The 13,272-nt window shown below is 41.0% G+C and overlaps 1 protein-coding gene across 1 annotated transcript in view; it reads left to right on the top strand.

The window, feature by feature from the left end:
* The window catches only part of ADCY7 (adenylate cyclase 7), a 42,706-nt gene extending 30,835 nt beyond the window's left edge, over nucleotides 1-11,871 (top strand). Inside the window, exons 17-27 of the mRNA XM_086758198.1 lie at nucleotides 1,180-1,317; nucleotides 2,442-2,504; nucleotides 3,098-3,136; nucleotides 4,549-4,712; nucleotides 5,906-5,987; nucleotides 6,565-6,720; nucleotides 7,423-7,569; nucleotides 7,994-8,101; nucleotides 8,880-8,994; nucleotides 9,593-9,717; nucleotides 9,836-11,871. Coding sequence (XP_086614324.1) covers nucleotides 1,180-1,317; nucleotides 2,442-2,504; nucleotides 3,098-3,136; nucleotides 4,549-4,712; nucleotides 5,906-5,987; nucleotides 6,565-6,720; nucleotides 7,423-7,569; nucleotides 7,994-8,101; nucleotides 8,880-8,994; nucleotides 9,593-9,717; nucleotides 9,836-9,982 — 1,284 coding nt within the window. The 3' untranslated portion in view covers nucleotides 9,983-11,871. The remainder of the gene's footprint in view (nucleotides 1-1,179; nucleotides 1,318-2,441; nucleotides 2,505-3,097; nucleotides 3,137-4,548; nucleotides 4,713-5,905; nucleotides 5,988-6,564; nucleotides 6,721-7,422; nucleotides 7,570-7,993; nucleotides 8,102-8,879; nucleotides 8,995-9,592; nucleotides 9,718-9,835) is intronic.
* The last annotated feature ends 1,401 nt before the right edge of the window (nucleotides 11,872-13,272 follow it).

Here is a 13,272-nt window from a genome sequence, read left to right as displayed (position 1 = left end):
ACTCCAGACTCACCATTACATCAATTATGACACTTTGCATTTGTAGTTTGGTTTTCTTTGCATTATTAACTGTATGCAATTACTGTTTAAAAATATATGGTGACATAGAGACAGCCCATAGAGGCACAGAGTTCAACGATACAAAATTTAAAAAAAAAAAAAAAATCCTTCTCCAGTCCAAGAACTGTCTGGAGGCAGGGAAGGGAGAGGGAAGGGGTTTTAGAGAATTCCTTACACTCATCAAATCCATGTTGTGCTAGATGAAGGGTGAGAGGGAATTCTGAAGCCCTATTAAGAACATGTCACCGTCATCCTATTGCAGAGTGGTGATGGTGGTCTCCCAGGAAAACTGCCACAGAAACAAATATTTGCTTACAGAGCCACGTTCATGTTGTGTAAAAGGGAAAGGAGAAGAAAATGCAGTCTGTACATAGGGTAAAGCTTTATGATTAATTTAAAAGCACAGTTAGATAGCATGTATGATGTTTATGTATATATATGAGTGGATGGATTTTTGTCTGTTTCTGTGTGTAATTTGTCTATGGAGAGAGAGAGAGACGTGTCTGTTTAGGTATGCATGTATGGTTTCTGCATATGTAAAAACTCAGCAAGAAAAGAAAAAGAAAATTCCAGGATTTCAATTGCATCAAACTTGAGTCTTACGCTGAGAGTGTTTTGGTGTAGCATCCTTGGATAATGCTTGCAATCGTTAGCAGTACGTGCTTTACTGGATGTTTTCCTCTGTAGCAAAAAATGGTGGCTATGAGGATGGCAAGAAAGGGGAATGTCTGTGATTGGCTTCAGCATAGTCATCTGAACAATGTACTTCCAAATATAACGTTATAGCTCTGTAACGAAAAAATGTAACATAGGTTGTCGCTATATTTTTGGTAATATTTCTCTGGAACTTTCAATCAGATCATAATTTTGTATTTTTAAAGAAGACATTCAGAAAATTTCAGCACGCAGCCCCTTTGAAATGAGTAAGCATTGTCTCCATTTTCAGTTGTGGAAAGGCATTAGGCATTTAATATGAATGACTCGATTCAGAGTTCTAAATTCGGATTCCACTGAAGACTATTGACACTCTCCTGCAGAGAAAAAGTATTTTGTGTTTAGCACTACTTCATGTATCAAAGTGCTATCCGTGTTACTGAAACAAGCTTATTTTGTTTACAGAAGCGCTGCTCAGAACAGCGGCCTTTCCTGCACCGCCTTTGTGCTATCTCAGAAAAGGTGGAAACGATGCCTTTACTTAGGCTTCCCTTAGCAGTCATTACTATCGCTGCCTTGCTGATTATAGCCATCTTTAATTTGGTAAGTAATCATTGTCTTTATTCTGTGAACTTACTGTAACATCTACAGCCCAGGTAACTGTATTCTTTTAAGTACCTTCTTTTTGCTGCATTTCCTAATATCTGATTCACAACATGAGTTGATTTACACAAGGATAATGCATGATGTCATGCAAAAGCATTAAAATTTCCCGGTCTGTAGAACTAAAAGTTCATGTAATAGACTTGAGTTCTATTTTACATCACCTTTTCTTGCTTTCAAGGTGGCGTTTGGAATTCCTGTTGATTATAGCCACCGTCACTGAGATTGTCTTCCTTTTTTTTTAATGTGGGTTTAAATGTTTGGCTGCAGCGGGTAGAAGTTTTAAGCAGTTTAATGTGCTATTTGCACTAGCTACTAATAATGCAGATGGGGAGGGAACAGTATAGCTTGGCTTTCTTTTAAAACCAAGACATTATGGGTAGTTACTGCTAGACTAAGATGCAAGTGGAGTCTGTACCTGGGGGACATCTGAAAAACAACCTTTTGGAGTAACCTCGTGTGGAAGGCCGCTCTGTTGTGGGTTTTTTAAACAAGTTTTATGTGATGTACCATGTTGACAGGTAAACCTATCCGATAGCTAGCTCCAGAAAGTGGTGATGTCCCCCTGATCCCATGCGCTCGGTCTGCCATTCCTTTGATTCCACAGGGAGTTTATTCTGAAAGCTATACTGCAGAAAATGCTTAATTTTCTTTTATCGGGTTGTTTTTCTGCTGGCGTAGGGCCTTGAATTGACTCACAGTGCTGTCATGTGGACATCAACAAAGATAGCCTGAAAGAAAACAGGAACAGCAGCTGTGAAGCTCCCCTCACTGGGGAGTGAGGCAGAACCACGTGTTTGTGCCAGTTAGCTGTTAGAGTAGCATAGTAAGTAAATAGTTGGCGATTTTAACCTTCTTGCACCTTGTGTGTGTATGTTTTAATAAAACCATATGAGATATCATTATATGTCAACATTTATATTGCAATAGCACTGAAAGGGCAACCAGATCAGGACTCATTGTGTAATACACAGAGAAAAAACTTAAAATGAGTGACTACTTGCTAACAAGTTTGTACAGTGGTTTTGTTTATCTGTTGTGGTTTTTCCCCCCTAATAAATCAGCCTACTGAAAAGAACAGACCTGCAAACTTCACTGGATCAAATGGCCTGTGTGCTACCACATATGTGAGTAGAGTACTGTCTTAATTTCTAAGGTTAAAATGAAACGAGTCTTGGATGGTGTGTATAATACAGATGAATGGCAGCATTTTAATTTCTTTTCATCTTTTCATAAAGATAGAATTTTTAAATCATTGAACACAAAGATTTACTTTTACCACAAGGCAATTCTACGGCTAGTTTCTATCATTAACTATGGCTCTCCTTTGCATCTTTTAGAGATTTCAAAAAATCTGGAGTACTCGTGGATAAAGTCTTGGCTTATTTTGGTTACTCAGCACCTTTTTAAAGGTGTTCTCTAGCGTTTCTGTAAGGATAGATTCAGCACTTAACTAACTACACAAAAGGGTTATTTCTGAGGGTTTCATTTTTTAGCTCTTTAATTCCAAAGTAACACTCTGTTTTGAGATCATCCACGTCTGGGATGCTCCTTGTCACCTGGCCACCCCTTTAGATGATGGAGATGTTTTTGAACAGTGCGCAGCAGGTTGTGTGAGGACTCTTTCATTCAAGTCCTTACAAAATATGCTCAGTTACACATATATAATGCACACTGTACTTACCTGGTGATTTTCTGTTCTTGCATGTCTTTAAACCAGCCTTTTGGAAACACAACTCAGTCCTGCGTTGAGGAAACTGTGAGTAGTGAATATGCGTTACCTTAAAACGTGTGTCTGAATGTTGTATCTATTACTGACAACTAGCAGGTTCTGTTGCTGTATAAAACCAGCTTTTTCAGGTATCTGGCAGCAGAATTGTTCTTCATGAAATCGAGATGTTTCAGCTGCTGTTGCTGTGCTGAATAAAGTATGGCTTTGCAATTTTTTGAAATTTCAGACTTAAAAGTAGATCTAGAACTTTGAGGGAAAAGAAGTAGAGTGGGACGATGATCGTGTTCGAGTCTGAGCGATGAGAGCGGGACTGTCAAGTGTCCCAGTAAAGTATCTTGACAGAGTGAAAGAACTCAAATGACCAACAGGCCTGGGTCAGCGTTCTCTGCAGAGTGGTTTCTTCTTCAGAGGTTTGGCTTCAGGGTTGCAGCTGTGAGTGTTGACTACCTTCTTGAAGTTGGACTCAGTGCCTTTAGGACGGCAGAGTTGGTATAATACGTTACTGTAGGGACTCTGGTGCTGAGTTGCCCCGTGCGTTGTTCTGGTTTCATTCACTTCAGCAGCAATGTTAATCGTTTAGCTAGGAATCTCCCAGATCTGTCTAGGTCTGTGCTATTATGTGTGAAAAACTGCTTCGTACATAAAGAAATAAATTCTTGAGGAGCAGAAGCTGAGGTAGTTTTGCAGTTGTTTGTACCCTGAAGTATGCTAGCTCAGCATCTTGTACCTGTTCCTGCAGCTTCAGGGAGCAATCCGGTCTGTGCAACGCACTTTGTACCGCCTGATGGTTTTAATGCTCCCAGCTGCGTGCTGACTGTGGACACCACACCCGAACTGTGATTTCTCTGGGAGATTTTCAGTAATTCCACTGCATAATGGCCCTAGCTTGATAATGCTCATTAGCATCAAAGTTCCTACAAAGGAGCTGTGTGTAAGGTTGGATAAGGTCAGGGTCTTCACACGTTACAGATAGGGGAGACAGGAGTGTGGTATCTGCGTAAGGTTACAAAGCGGGAGCACTGTCAAAAATAGGGCCAGGATGCTGGAGTTCCTGGTTCGGAGCCCGTTCACTGGACCGTGAACCTGCTTTAGGTTAGTCTTGAACTTTAAGTAAATAATCGCTTGAATTAATAGACTTCAGAAGATAAATTCTCAACGCTCTTCAGTTTTTATATGACACTGCTTATGTTGGTGTGATGCTTTTAATTTAAATCTTTTTGTTTGTCTTTAACAGATTTAAAAAGTAAATTTAAAAAAAGTGTTAAATCTAGCCTTTTGGTGCAAATAGAAAGAAAGCTTTAAGTGTATTTAGCAAGTGATTGTAGTTTCTTAAATTTAAATTACAATGATCATGAACTTAGAGCATTTGCTATGGTTTGAAAGTCTCTTATGCATAAAGCCTGAATAATGCAACCGATCTTTAAATTCTTCTTTTACAGTATTATGCTTACTGCTGCATATTGGGGTTCATTGCTTGCTCAGTATTTCTTCAAATGAGCTTTGAACTCAAAGTTCTCCTCCTGTCCATCGCTGTGACTGTGTACCTCATCATTTTTAATACCCTTCACCATAGACACTTGAACTTCTATGGCAACAGTACCAGGTGCAGTGTAAAGTTTCTTATAATTGACAATAATGTTTCATTAAAGGAGGTGTTAATTTTTTGTACACTTACTGGAATACTGAAATATCAAAATCGTGTAAGTCTGACACTACAAACCTTTCTATAAAGTTAATGACGTGGAAATCATATTAAACCATGTAACTTTTTTTTTTTTTTTTTAAGTGTGTGTGCTCTGAAGAATTCTGTAATATGGCTTCTGAGATCTCTGGAAGCTTAACTGACATTAAAAACTAGAGGGTAGAATTTTAATCTCATAATAAGGTTGATTTTTTGTTAAACTATAAAGGCAAGCCTTGCTAGTCTGATGCTCAAGCTGTGCTTGCGAGACCTTGCTAGTCAATAGGATAGTGAACTCACTATTTTGAAAAGTAACAGCAATCTACCTGATTTAGTTGAGGAAACTTAAAAAAAAATAATTTAGAAGAAGTTGTATGTGGAAGGGTTTTACTGTTCACTTGTAAGTCTGTTTCTCGGATTCTCTGGGTAGTCTCATAGCTGAAGACGAGGATAATATTTTGCAGGGGCTAACTGTGAGCTGTCAGCACAGCTTAAAAAAGCCTAAATTAGGTCTTAATTTAGCCTCTTAATCTCATGTAATGAGAATTTAGTTTGCATTTGTGAAAATTATTAGATGTAAGACAGACTGATCTTACTGTGAAATACTAGTGGCATCTCAGATTTGTATGGAACTATATCCAGGTGTGATTTAATGGCTGTCTTTGTTTTGGCAGTTCAGGTTTTTATTTGTTATCGTCTTTCCTTCCACAAATAAGAAAGTTTATTTTCCTACTTCAAGGTTTTGTTGGCTGTGTTTTGTGGGACAGAGTGGGAGGAAAGCTGCAACTCAGTGCGCTGGAAATTAAGATGGTGCCATTAAGATAAAGCCATGTTGAACATCTCACTACCGTAGCTCCGTAACGGGGTTCCAGCACCCGTTTTGTCATTACGTGACACGTACGTCGTGTACTGAGCTGAGTGGTAGTCCTTCCTCCTTGTTAGGATAGAGCCGGTTAACCGGACAGCCCCAGGCACAAATGAGCAGTGCCGTGGGTGGTGTACACCTGAACAGAGACCCTCTTCTGCTGTGCTCTTCTCCCTTCCCCTCCCAGCCGTCAGTCCTGTGGATGTTCTTAGAGGATACAGATGACTTTGTCTTGCTTTCTTGTTTTCAGGCTTTTCATCAAAGAGCCAAGGATAATGACTAATTTGTATCTGGTTCTGTTTTACATAACCCTAATTCTACTTGCAAAACAGGTATGCATTCAAAAAGCAATAGGTTAGTTCTTTTACTCGCAGCAAGTTGATTTAAAAAAATGTAAAAGTATTGTTCACTGAAACTGTACACTAAATTAGTATATATTTTAATCTTTTTTTAAATATTCTTGCACTTAGTTGTAGATAATGTACTTACTTGTGCTTAGTTGTAGATAATGCAAAAAATTTTAATGTGAAAGGGTGGGACTATTTTTTATATTTTCCAATAGTGTTTGCATTACAGAAGTCAGAACTTACAAATTCTTTCGATTTGGATCTATCTGTATTTATGTGTCAATATTAATCCTAAATCAAGGCAGTATCTCAAGACAAAAATAATCGCCATATTGTTAAAATGTCATTTTGGTAAATACACCTGATGGTACCCAAATGGCATTCGTTCATGCTGACTCCTTCATGCTTTTCTGATCTTCATTCTCGAAGCACATTTTTCATAGCTATATGGACTCAAAAGGCCTTGAAGAAACTTTGCTACTACACTTTTTGAATAAATTGCCTAGCATTTTTCAGCCAGACATTATGTGGATTCAGTTTATCAGCTCTGGTCCCTTTGCAGATTGACTATTACTGTCGGCTGGATTGTCTGTGGAAGAATAAGTTTAAAAAAGAACATGAACAGTTTGAAACGATGGAGAATGTTAACAGGCTTTTGCTGGAAAATGTACTTCCAGCACACGTTGCTGCCTATTTCATTGGTGAAAAACGAAATGAGGTATGTTTGAGCTCAGCCGTGTGAATTTGGATTTCTGTGACATGGAATGTTATGCTTGCAAGCACAGAAGACTGTAAGATGCTGCGCTCTTTGCCTCTTGTTTGTATCCCAGGACCTTGGGAAACTCCAGAATCTTCTACCCAGACTGCCTCAAAAAAAATGCTAACTTTTAGTGTCAGTCTCTGAAATCTGTTTTCAGAACTGGTAGTTCAGCTTCAGGGCACAGTTTGAGTTTGGCAAATATTTAAAAAAGATTTACTGCTTTCCAAAGGCCGTACTTTACCAGAGAACATAGGCCTTCTTTTTACAGAAGGTGGCTGAGGAACAGATAATATCTCCTGGGTAACAACCCAGGGAGAAGTTCATTGAGAATGATTTTTTTTTTTTTTTTTTTAACTTTTTTTTTTAATTTTATTTTTAGAAATCTTATTCAGCCAGCATGTCATCAGAATAAATACTGTTGATTTCATGTGGTAAGCGGCACAGGGCTGGCAGTGTCCAGAACAGATGGGAATCTTTACAATACCTGGATATCTCAGCTCTTCCTTAGGCGGGTCAACTCTGCTACTAATATTTCTGATAAAACAAGAGATGCCCGCTGTACTGTAGTTGACTTCATAAGAAAACTGTAATTTGGTTACTAGTTACAAACAATAATTATAATTTCGAATACCAATGTGTGAATGTATTGTTTTCCTGTAGGACTGGTACCATCAGTCTTACGACTGTGTCTGTGTCATGTTTGCATCGGTCCCGGATTTTAAGGTGTTTTACACTGAGTGTGATGTCAATAAAGAAGGCCTGGAATGCTTGCGGCTGTTAAATGAGATCATTGCTGATTTTGATGAGGTAATTAAACTTCTTGCAAAAATGGACCAAAATACTTACTGCGAAATAAAATGTTTCACTGGATCTGTGAGCATTAGAGGGGGGAAGAAGGCTGTTACGCTGAACTGATGTTCTCAGATCTGCCTTGCAGTCTTGAAAGATACATTTCCATCTGATGGGGTTTTTCAGTTACGTCATCGAACGCATTAGCAGTGTGGTTTGAAAGCCCTGAGTTTCAGCACTCTGTTTCGGTACTTCAGTGCTGTATTTCTCCTGTGAGCAGGTAGGGCAGAACTCAGTATTTTCTTAGCTAACCTTCACGTGCCTGATAGCATTCCTAAAGATGTTCAGTGCTCATTGTAGACAGTACAAGATTTCTGGTTAAATCCCACACTGAAATATGGTGTTAAAGTCTCACGTTTCTGTTTTCTTTCCCTTCCAACAGCTCTTGTTAAAACCTAAATTTAGTGGTGTTGAAAAAATAAAAACCATTGGGAGCACTTACATGGCAGCAGCCGGTCTCAGTGTTACGCCAGGCCAGGAAAACAACCAGGTACGTTGTCTCCGAGATCTGCCCTCGGTGTTCTGTGTGTACGCAGGAGCCTTTCAAAGTGACAGAAGGTAACGTGATAGGAAAGAGAAAGCAAATCGCCAGGAGTGGCTTTTGGAAATGTGGAAAAGGATGACAAAAGTGTGGTGTCTCCTGTTGAATTCACTGTTTATCTCCTAGTTCCATTTTTTTCCTAAGCAGATATTAAGTCTGTAACCCCACTTTTTACATCTTTAATCTTTTATTCCAGTAACGTAACGTTTCTAGCTGTGTAACAGACCAGCACTCGCAATAGGGAAGTGAGAGAGTGGCTGCCAAAGAGAAGGCCATCTCGGAACCGGACAGTAAGCTTTTAGTGACGCCTAAGAATTGGCACAAAAAGTGCCACGTTAGATCTGAGTCTGTTTGTCACCTAGAAGAATTAAAACCAACTTCTGTGCTCAGGCTCACTTTCACTGTAGCAGGTTTGTGTATGGTGTTAAGATGCACGTATGTAGTACATACAAAACGTACAATTAAATCTGGAATCCTAAAGGACAGACATAAATTCCCGATAAAATTTAATCATGTCATACTTGTCACTTCCTAGCCATTCCAACTGAATTTAATGTCTTCTTTTAACTGATGATGAATGTTTGAATGGCTGTTGAGTTGTGCAATTCTGTGTGGTCTCATAAACACATACATACTTTATTCACTGATCACACTGGTTTGGAATCATTGCCTGACACAGCCTTCTGTGTTGTTGTTTGGTCGTTGATACGCGTTATGAATTTCGCAGGATAAAGACAGACAGCATGCGCACATCGGGATTATGGTGGAGTATGGAATCGCCTTGATGAGTAAGCTGGACGGCATCAACCGACATTCCTTTAACAACTTCCGCTTACGCATCGGTAAGTTCGCTTTGTGAAAAGCGTGAACTCTGCAGCTCCGTAAAAATGAAAAATGAGGTAGGATGACTTTGGTGAATTGCTGGGTGCTTCGGAGCCCTTCGTAACACTGAACAGCGTGTGGATTATTGTAAAACTGAACAGCTGAAGGTAGCGTTCTCTAGTCCAGCTTCTAAAATGTGCCCGGCCCCGTCATGGATGGGCTTTTCCGATCGCTGGAGGGAGCAGCTGGATGAGTTTGGAGAAAATCGTAGGTACGGATCAATAGTGCAGTACACGGTTATTAACTGCTGACTGAAGGCGGTGGTGTCGTTGTACAAGGTTTATTTCTAGATATTAGAAGTAGAAAAGGAAGAATTTTCCTTTGGCATGAACTTTGCCCTAGCTCTTTCTCGGACTTCCCATTTTACAACAACCCAGTCACTTTGCATCTCCTGCGCCTCAGGGTTTATGGAACAGTGGTAACAGGGATTGCCAGGGACATGTGGCAGGGTTAAGGTTTGGGTTTTTCCCCTGGAGCTCATGATTTCTGGCTAATAATGAAGCTAGGTATCGCGTAACTTTCTCCTTCAGTAACGACACTGCTTTTGTTTATACTAAGGGATAAATCATGGCCCTGTGATTGCTGGTGTGATCGGCGCCCGGAAACCTCAGTATGACATCTGGGGCAACACTGTTAATGTTGCGAGCCGGATGGAGAGTACGGGGGAGCTTGGGAAAATCCAGGTAAACGGATCACCTTCGGAATGTCTAAGAAATTATTTCTAATTGGTTATAGATTTTAAAAAAAAAAGTGAGCAATCAGGAGAATTTCACAAGAGTTTCTAATTCTTTTCACACACAGGTCACGGAAGAGACGAGTCGAATACTACAGGAGCTGGGATATTCATGTGAATGTAGGGGACTCATCAATGTCAAAGGCAAGGGAGAGCTGAGGACTTACTTTGTGTGCACCGAGACTGCCAAATTCCAGGGTATGGGACTGAACTGAGGCTGCGCTGAACTTAACCAACAGACGCTTGGGACTGCCTCCCTTCTGTGAAGACTTTGAATTTCCCTCCTTATGTGAAGGACTTTATGCTGAAAACATAAATATACTGTTCTGATTTCTTCTGCTTCTCGAGAGAAGAGAATGTTCGTTTGGTTTTTTTTGGTTTTTTTTTTTAAACAAAGTTCTGGAAAGTTCCTAGAAGATGCATAACCACCAGTCTGAAAAAGACTGCCTGTTCCTGAAACAATTGGAGGATTGACGTGGAATTGCCGCGAAGCATTTTCGGATAGCTCCTTTCCTCACCCGCACTGTGGGAGTCTTTCCAGCCCCAGTGGGTGCGCTGTAGGACTCGGTACCAGGCTAAAAAGTTCCACTGCTGCGTTCTCTGCCGCACTGCTGCTTACGTCACCGCCGTGTGGGACGCTGTGCTGGGCAGCGCGCATCCTGCTTTCAACGCTGGACGGACCTCACAGCAGAGGACGGCTGGATAGGGGAAAGGGGAGCGCAAGTAAACTCAAATACGTCGTATGATAATTATGCTGAGCTCCTTTGGGGGGGAAAAAAAAATAATTGCACAGTGTTGGATCACTTTTATTACCTTTGCCTCCCCCATGGCAGTACCTCGTATTACGCAGATGTTTCATGACCAGTAGCTGTTCAGAAATAACTTTGATCTGGTTCAGTGTTGACATTGTATTACATGTTTCTCCTTTGTATTTCTGTGCCTCTGTGTTTAGGATCCGCATGCTCATTTTATACAGTGACTTAAGAGATTGTCTTTAAAATCCTGGCTTTAAATTTCTAAAACTCTACTGGCCCTTGAGGAGCGCTGCGCACCGGCAGTTTACCTGCGTGCTTGTGAGACGGGCTCTGCTAACAGCTTGTGTCGCTGGCGCTCGGCAGGAATCCTGCCTGCTGGCTGCGTTCTTGAGGGCGTTTAGGGAAGGAAAAATTATCTGTTCTGAGATGTTTGGAAACTGAAGAACAGAGCCGTAAGATAGTATTAGAAACAGTAGCAGGTACTGTCTAAACAGAACTGTGTCTGAGGTGGGTTGGGGTTTTTTCTCTTTTCTTCAGTGTGAGTAGCCGCTGGCTGCTTTATGTGCCTTTTAAAGGCAACGCAGTTTATGAAACAAATGGGGTTTGAAGGTTACAGGAGGATGTCTGGGACAACGTACTCATGGAGATGTTTCAGCAGGGGCTCGATACTGAAGGTATGCGTAAGCGTTGGTAACAGCACCGCAGAAACCGACTCGCTGCAAGGCAGTTCAGTTTGTAACGTTTCTAAGCTGTTAATGGCTTTTGCTGATTTCTAAATTAGCGTTTTTCTACTGACTGCCGTCACTCGCTCTGTGCTGTTGGTGGAGAGGGCAGTACCTTGTGAGGCTGGCGTCTTGTGCCCAGTGCCGTGTGTTAACTGAGGGCGGGTTCCCCCGATACGCCGCGTGCAGTACGACCGAACAGCACTGATCAGGGAGCTCCGCGTCTGGTTCGTTCAGCCCTACTCTTCTGCAAAGCAGCATTTACTAATATTTCTGGGTTTAGAACTAAACCATACTGGAAAAGTGTTTAACAAGCAGTCCTGTGCATCACTGCCGCTTTCTAATTACTGTGTAATTTCTTTAGAAGATGAAGTGACTATGTTTCAAGACAGAAACAAATCTAAATATTGTCCAACTGTGGATTAAACATTGCGCTTATTTGTGAATTTGGTAGGTCAAACCTGTGTCTGTAGTAAGCCTCCAACAGAAAAGAGCGCGTTGGAGAACCTTAGTTGGAGGTTGTCTGGTTCACGTATGGACTCTGCTGAAGAGGGAAGTTTCACACTTGGTGTCTTGTCTTATCAGTATTGTAGTTGAGTAAACTTTCAAACAGCTTTTGCCACTCCCGTATGTTGTACATGTGTAGTAACACATGCTCAGCACGCATTTGTTTTGAGATATTTATTGTTTTGTAAGGACCACGCGTGTGCCGAAGGCTCCTTTCAGCAGCCTTTGTCACGTTAGGTGAAGTGACTGTTTGCCTCGTGAGTGTATTTGGAGAAGTGCCTCACGCCGAGAGACGGAGCTGTTCACGCGATAGCAGAATGTAGATGTGAGTATCTAGGAAAGAAAACTTACTGTCTGTAACAGCGTTTTGAAATGCTTTTGTTTACGTCATGTTGCCTGTCAGGCGAGTAACTGGCTTGGGCATAGCTCCAGTTTCAGCTCCTTCACTGCAGGGGTTGAAGAGCTGTAGCTCGCAAACTGGGACCAGTAGGTGGCTGCTGCAGTTTTCAGAGGTGTTACGCGCTTACACTGCTCGCTCAAGACCGTGCACAGCGCAAGGCGTATGTGAAGCAGTGACAAACTGTGTCATGAAAAAGGGGCTGTGTCTGAGCATGACTTCCTAATTTCTCATCAGAACTGGAGCCACGTTCAACCACAGAAAAAGCTCAGTTTAAGAAGCAACTGTATGCCAGTCACTGTTTTCAGCAGTCCTTTCGAGAGCAAACTGTGAAATTTGAGGAAAAAAAACTTTGTTAGAAAAATCTTCCTGACAGCATTATTGTTTTCTTAACTGAAAAAATGGCACTGTATCTAATTTGAAGAGCTAATACCATTGTGAATTAGCTGGCCATTTGAAAGAACAAATTTTTGGTTTTACCATTAAATAAAAAAACTTCCTGAAACTTGTGTAGTTGTGCAATTATTTTGATGAAGGTTCGCATGAGAAGGGACATAGTTCTTCTACCCCTGTAGAGTTAATGAGATTGGTTTTACTCATATTTGTATTTAAAAAACAACTGTGTAAGTGGAAAACATGTAGTGTGACATACTTGAGTTGAACGGCTGAAGAATAATTTCAGTGCTTGGTGTTCTGTCACCTCTGCTGCGCTGCATGAATGGCAAGTGATGGGAAAGGAGACGCTCCGGCGTGAGCCAAGGGTGGTTGGGCTGGCTCTGTGGTTGTGCACCTTGTGTTCTCTTGTAGCATGCAACTGCTTAAATATTAATGGAAGAATTCATTCCCTGGAGAAATAGTTCAGCTGCAATTACCTAGAACTGTGAAAAAATGCCAGTGGTGATATATTAAGAACTATTCTGGGACAACTGAAACTATTGGAGAAAAAAAGCCAGGCTGGCAGGTCAAGTTTTCTGGAATGAATTTTAATTTAAGAAGTGTGAAAGCTGAAGAACAATTAAGTAAACACCTCTGCAGCTGGTTTTGGAGAGGAGGAAGGAAAGGAGTGCAAGGGTGATGTTGGCCGTAAGACTGGGGGCAGAGGGTGGAACTGATGATGATGATGA

This window comes from Chlamydotis macqueenii, chromosome 13, assembly GCF_036417535.1.
Source record: "Chlamydotis macqueenii isolate bChlMac1 chromosome 13, bChlMac1.mat, whole genome shotgun sequence".
Lineage (NCBI taxonomy): Eukaryota > Metazoa > Chordata > Aves > Otidiformes > Otididae > Chlamydotis > Chlamydotis macqueenii.
This window is presented reverse-complemented; position numbering and strand designations above follow the sequence as displayed.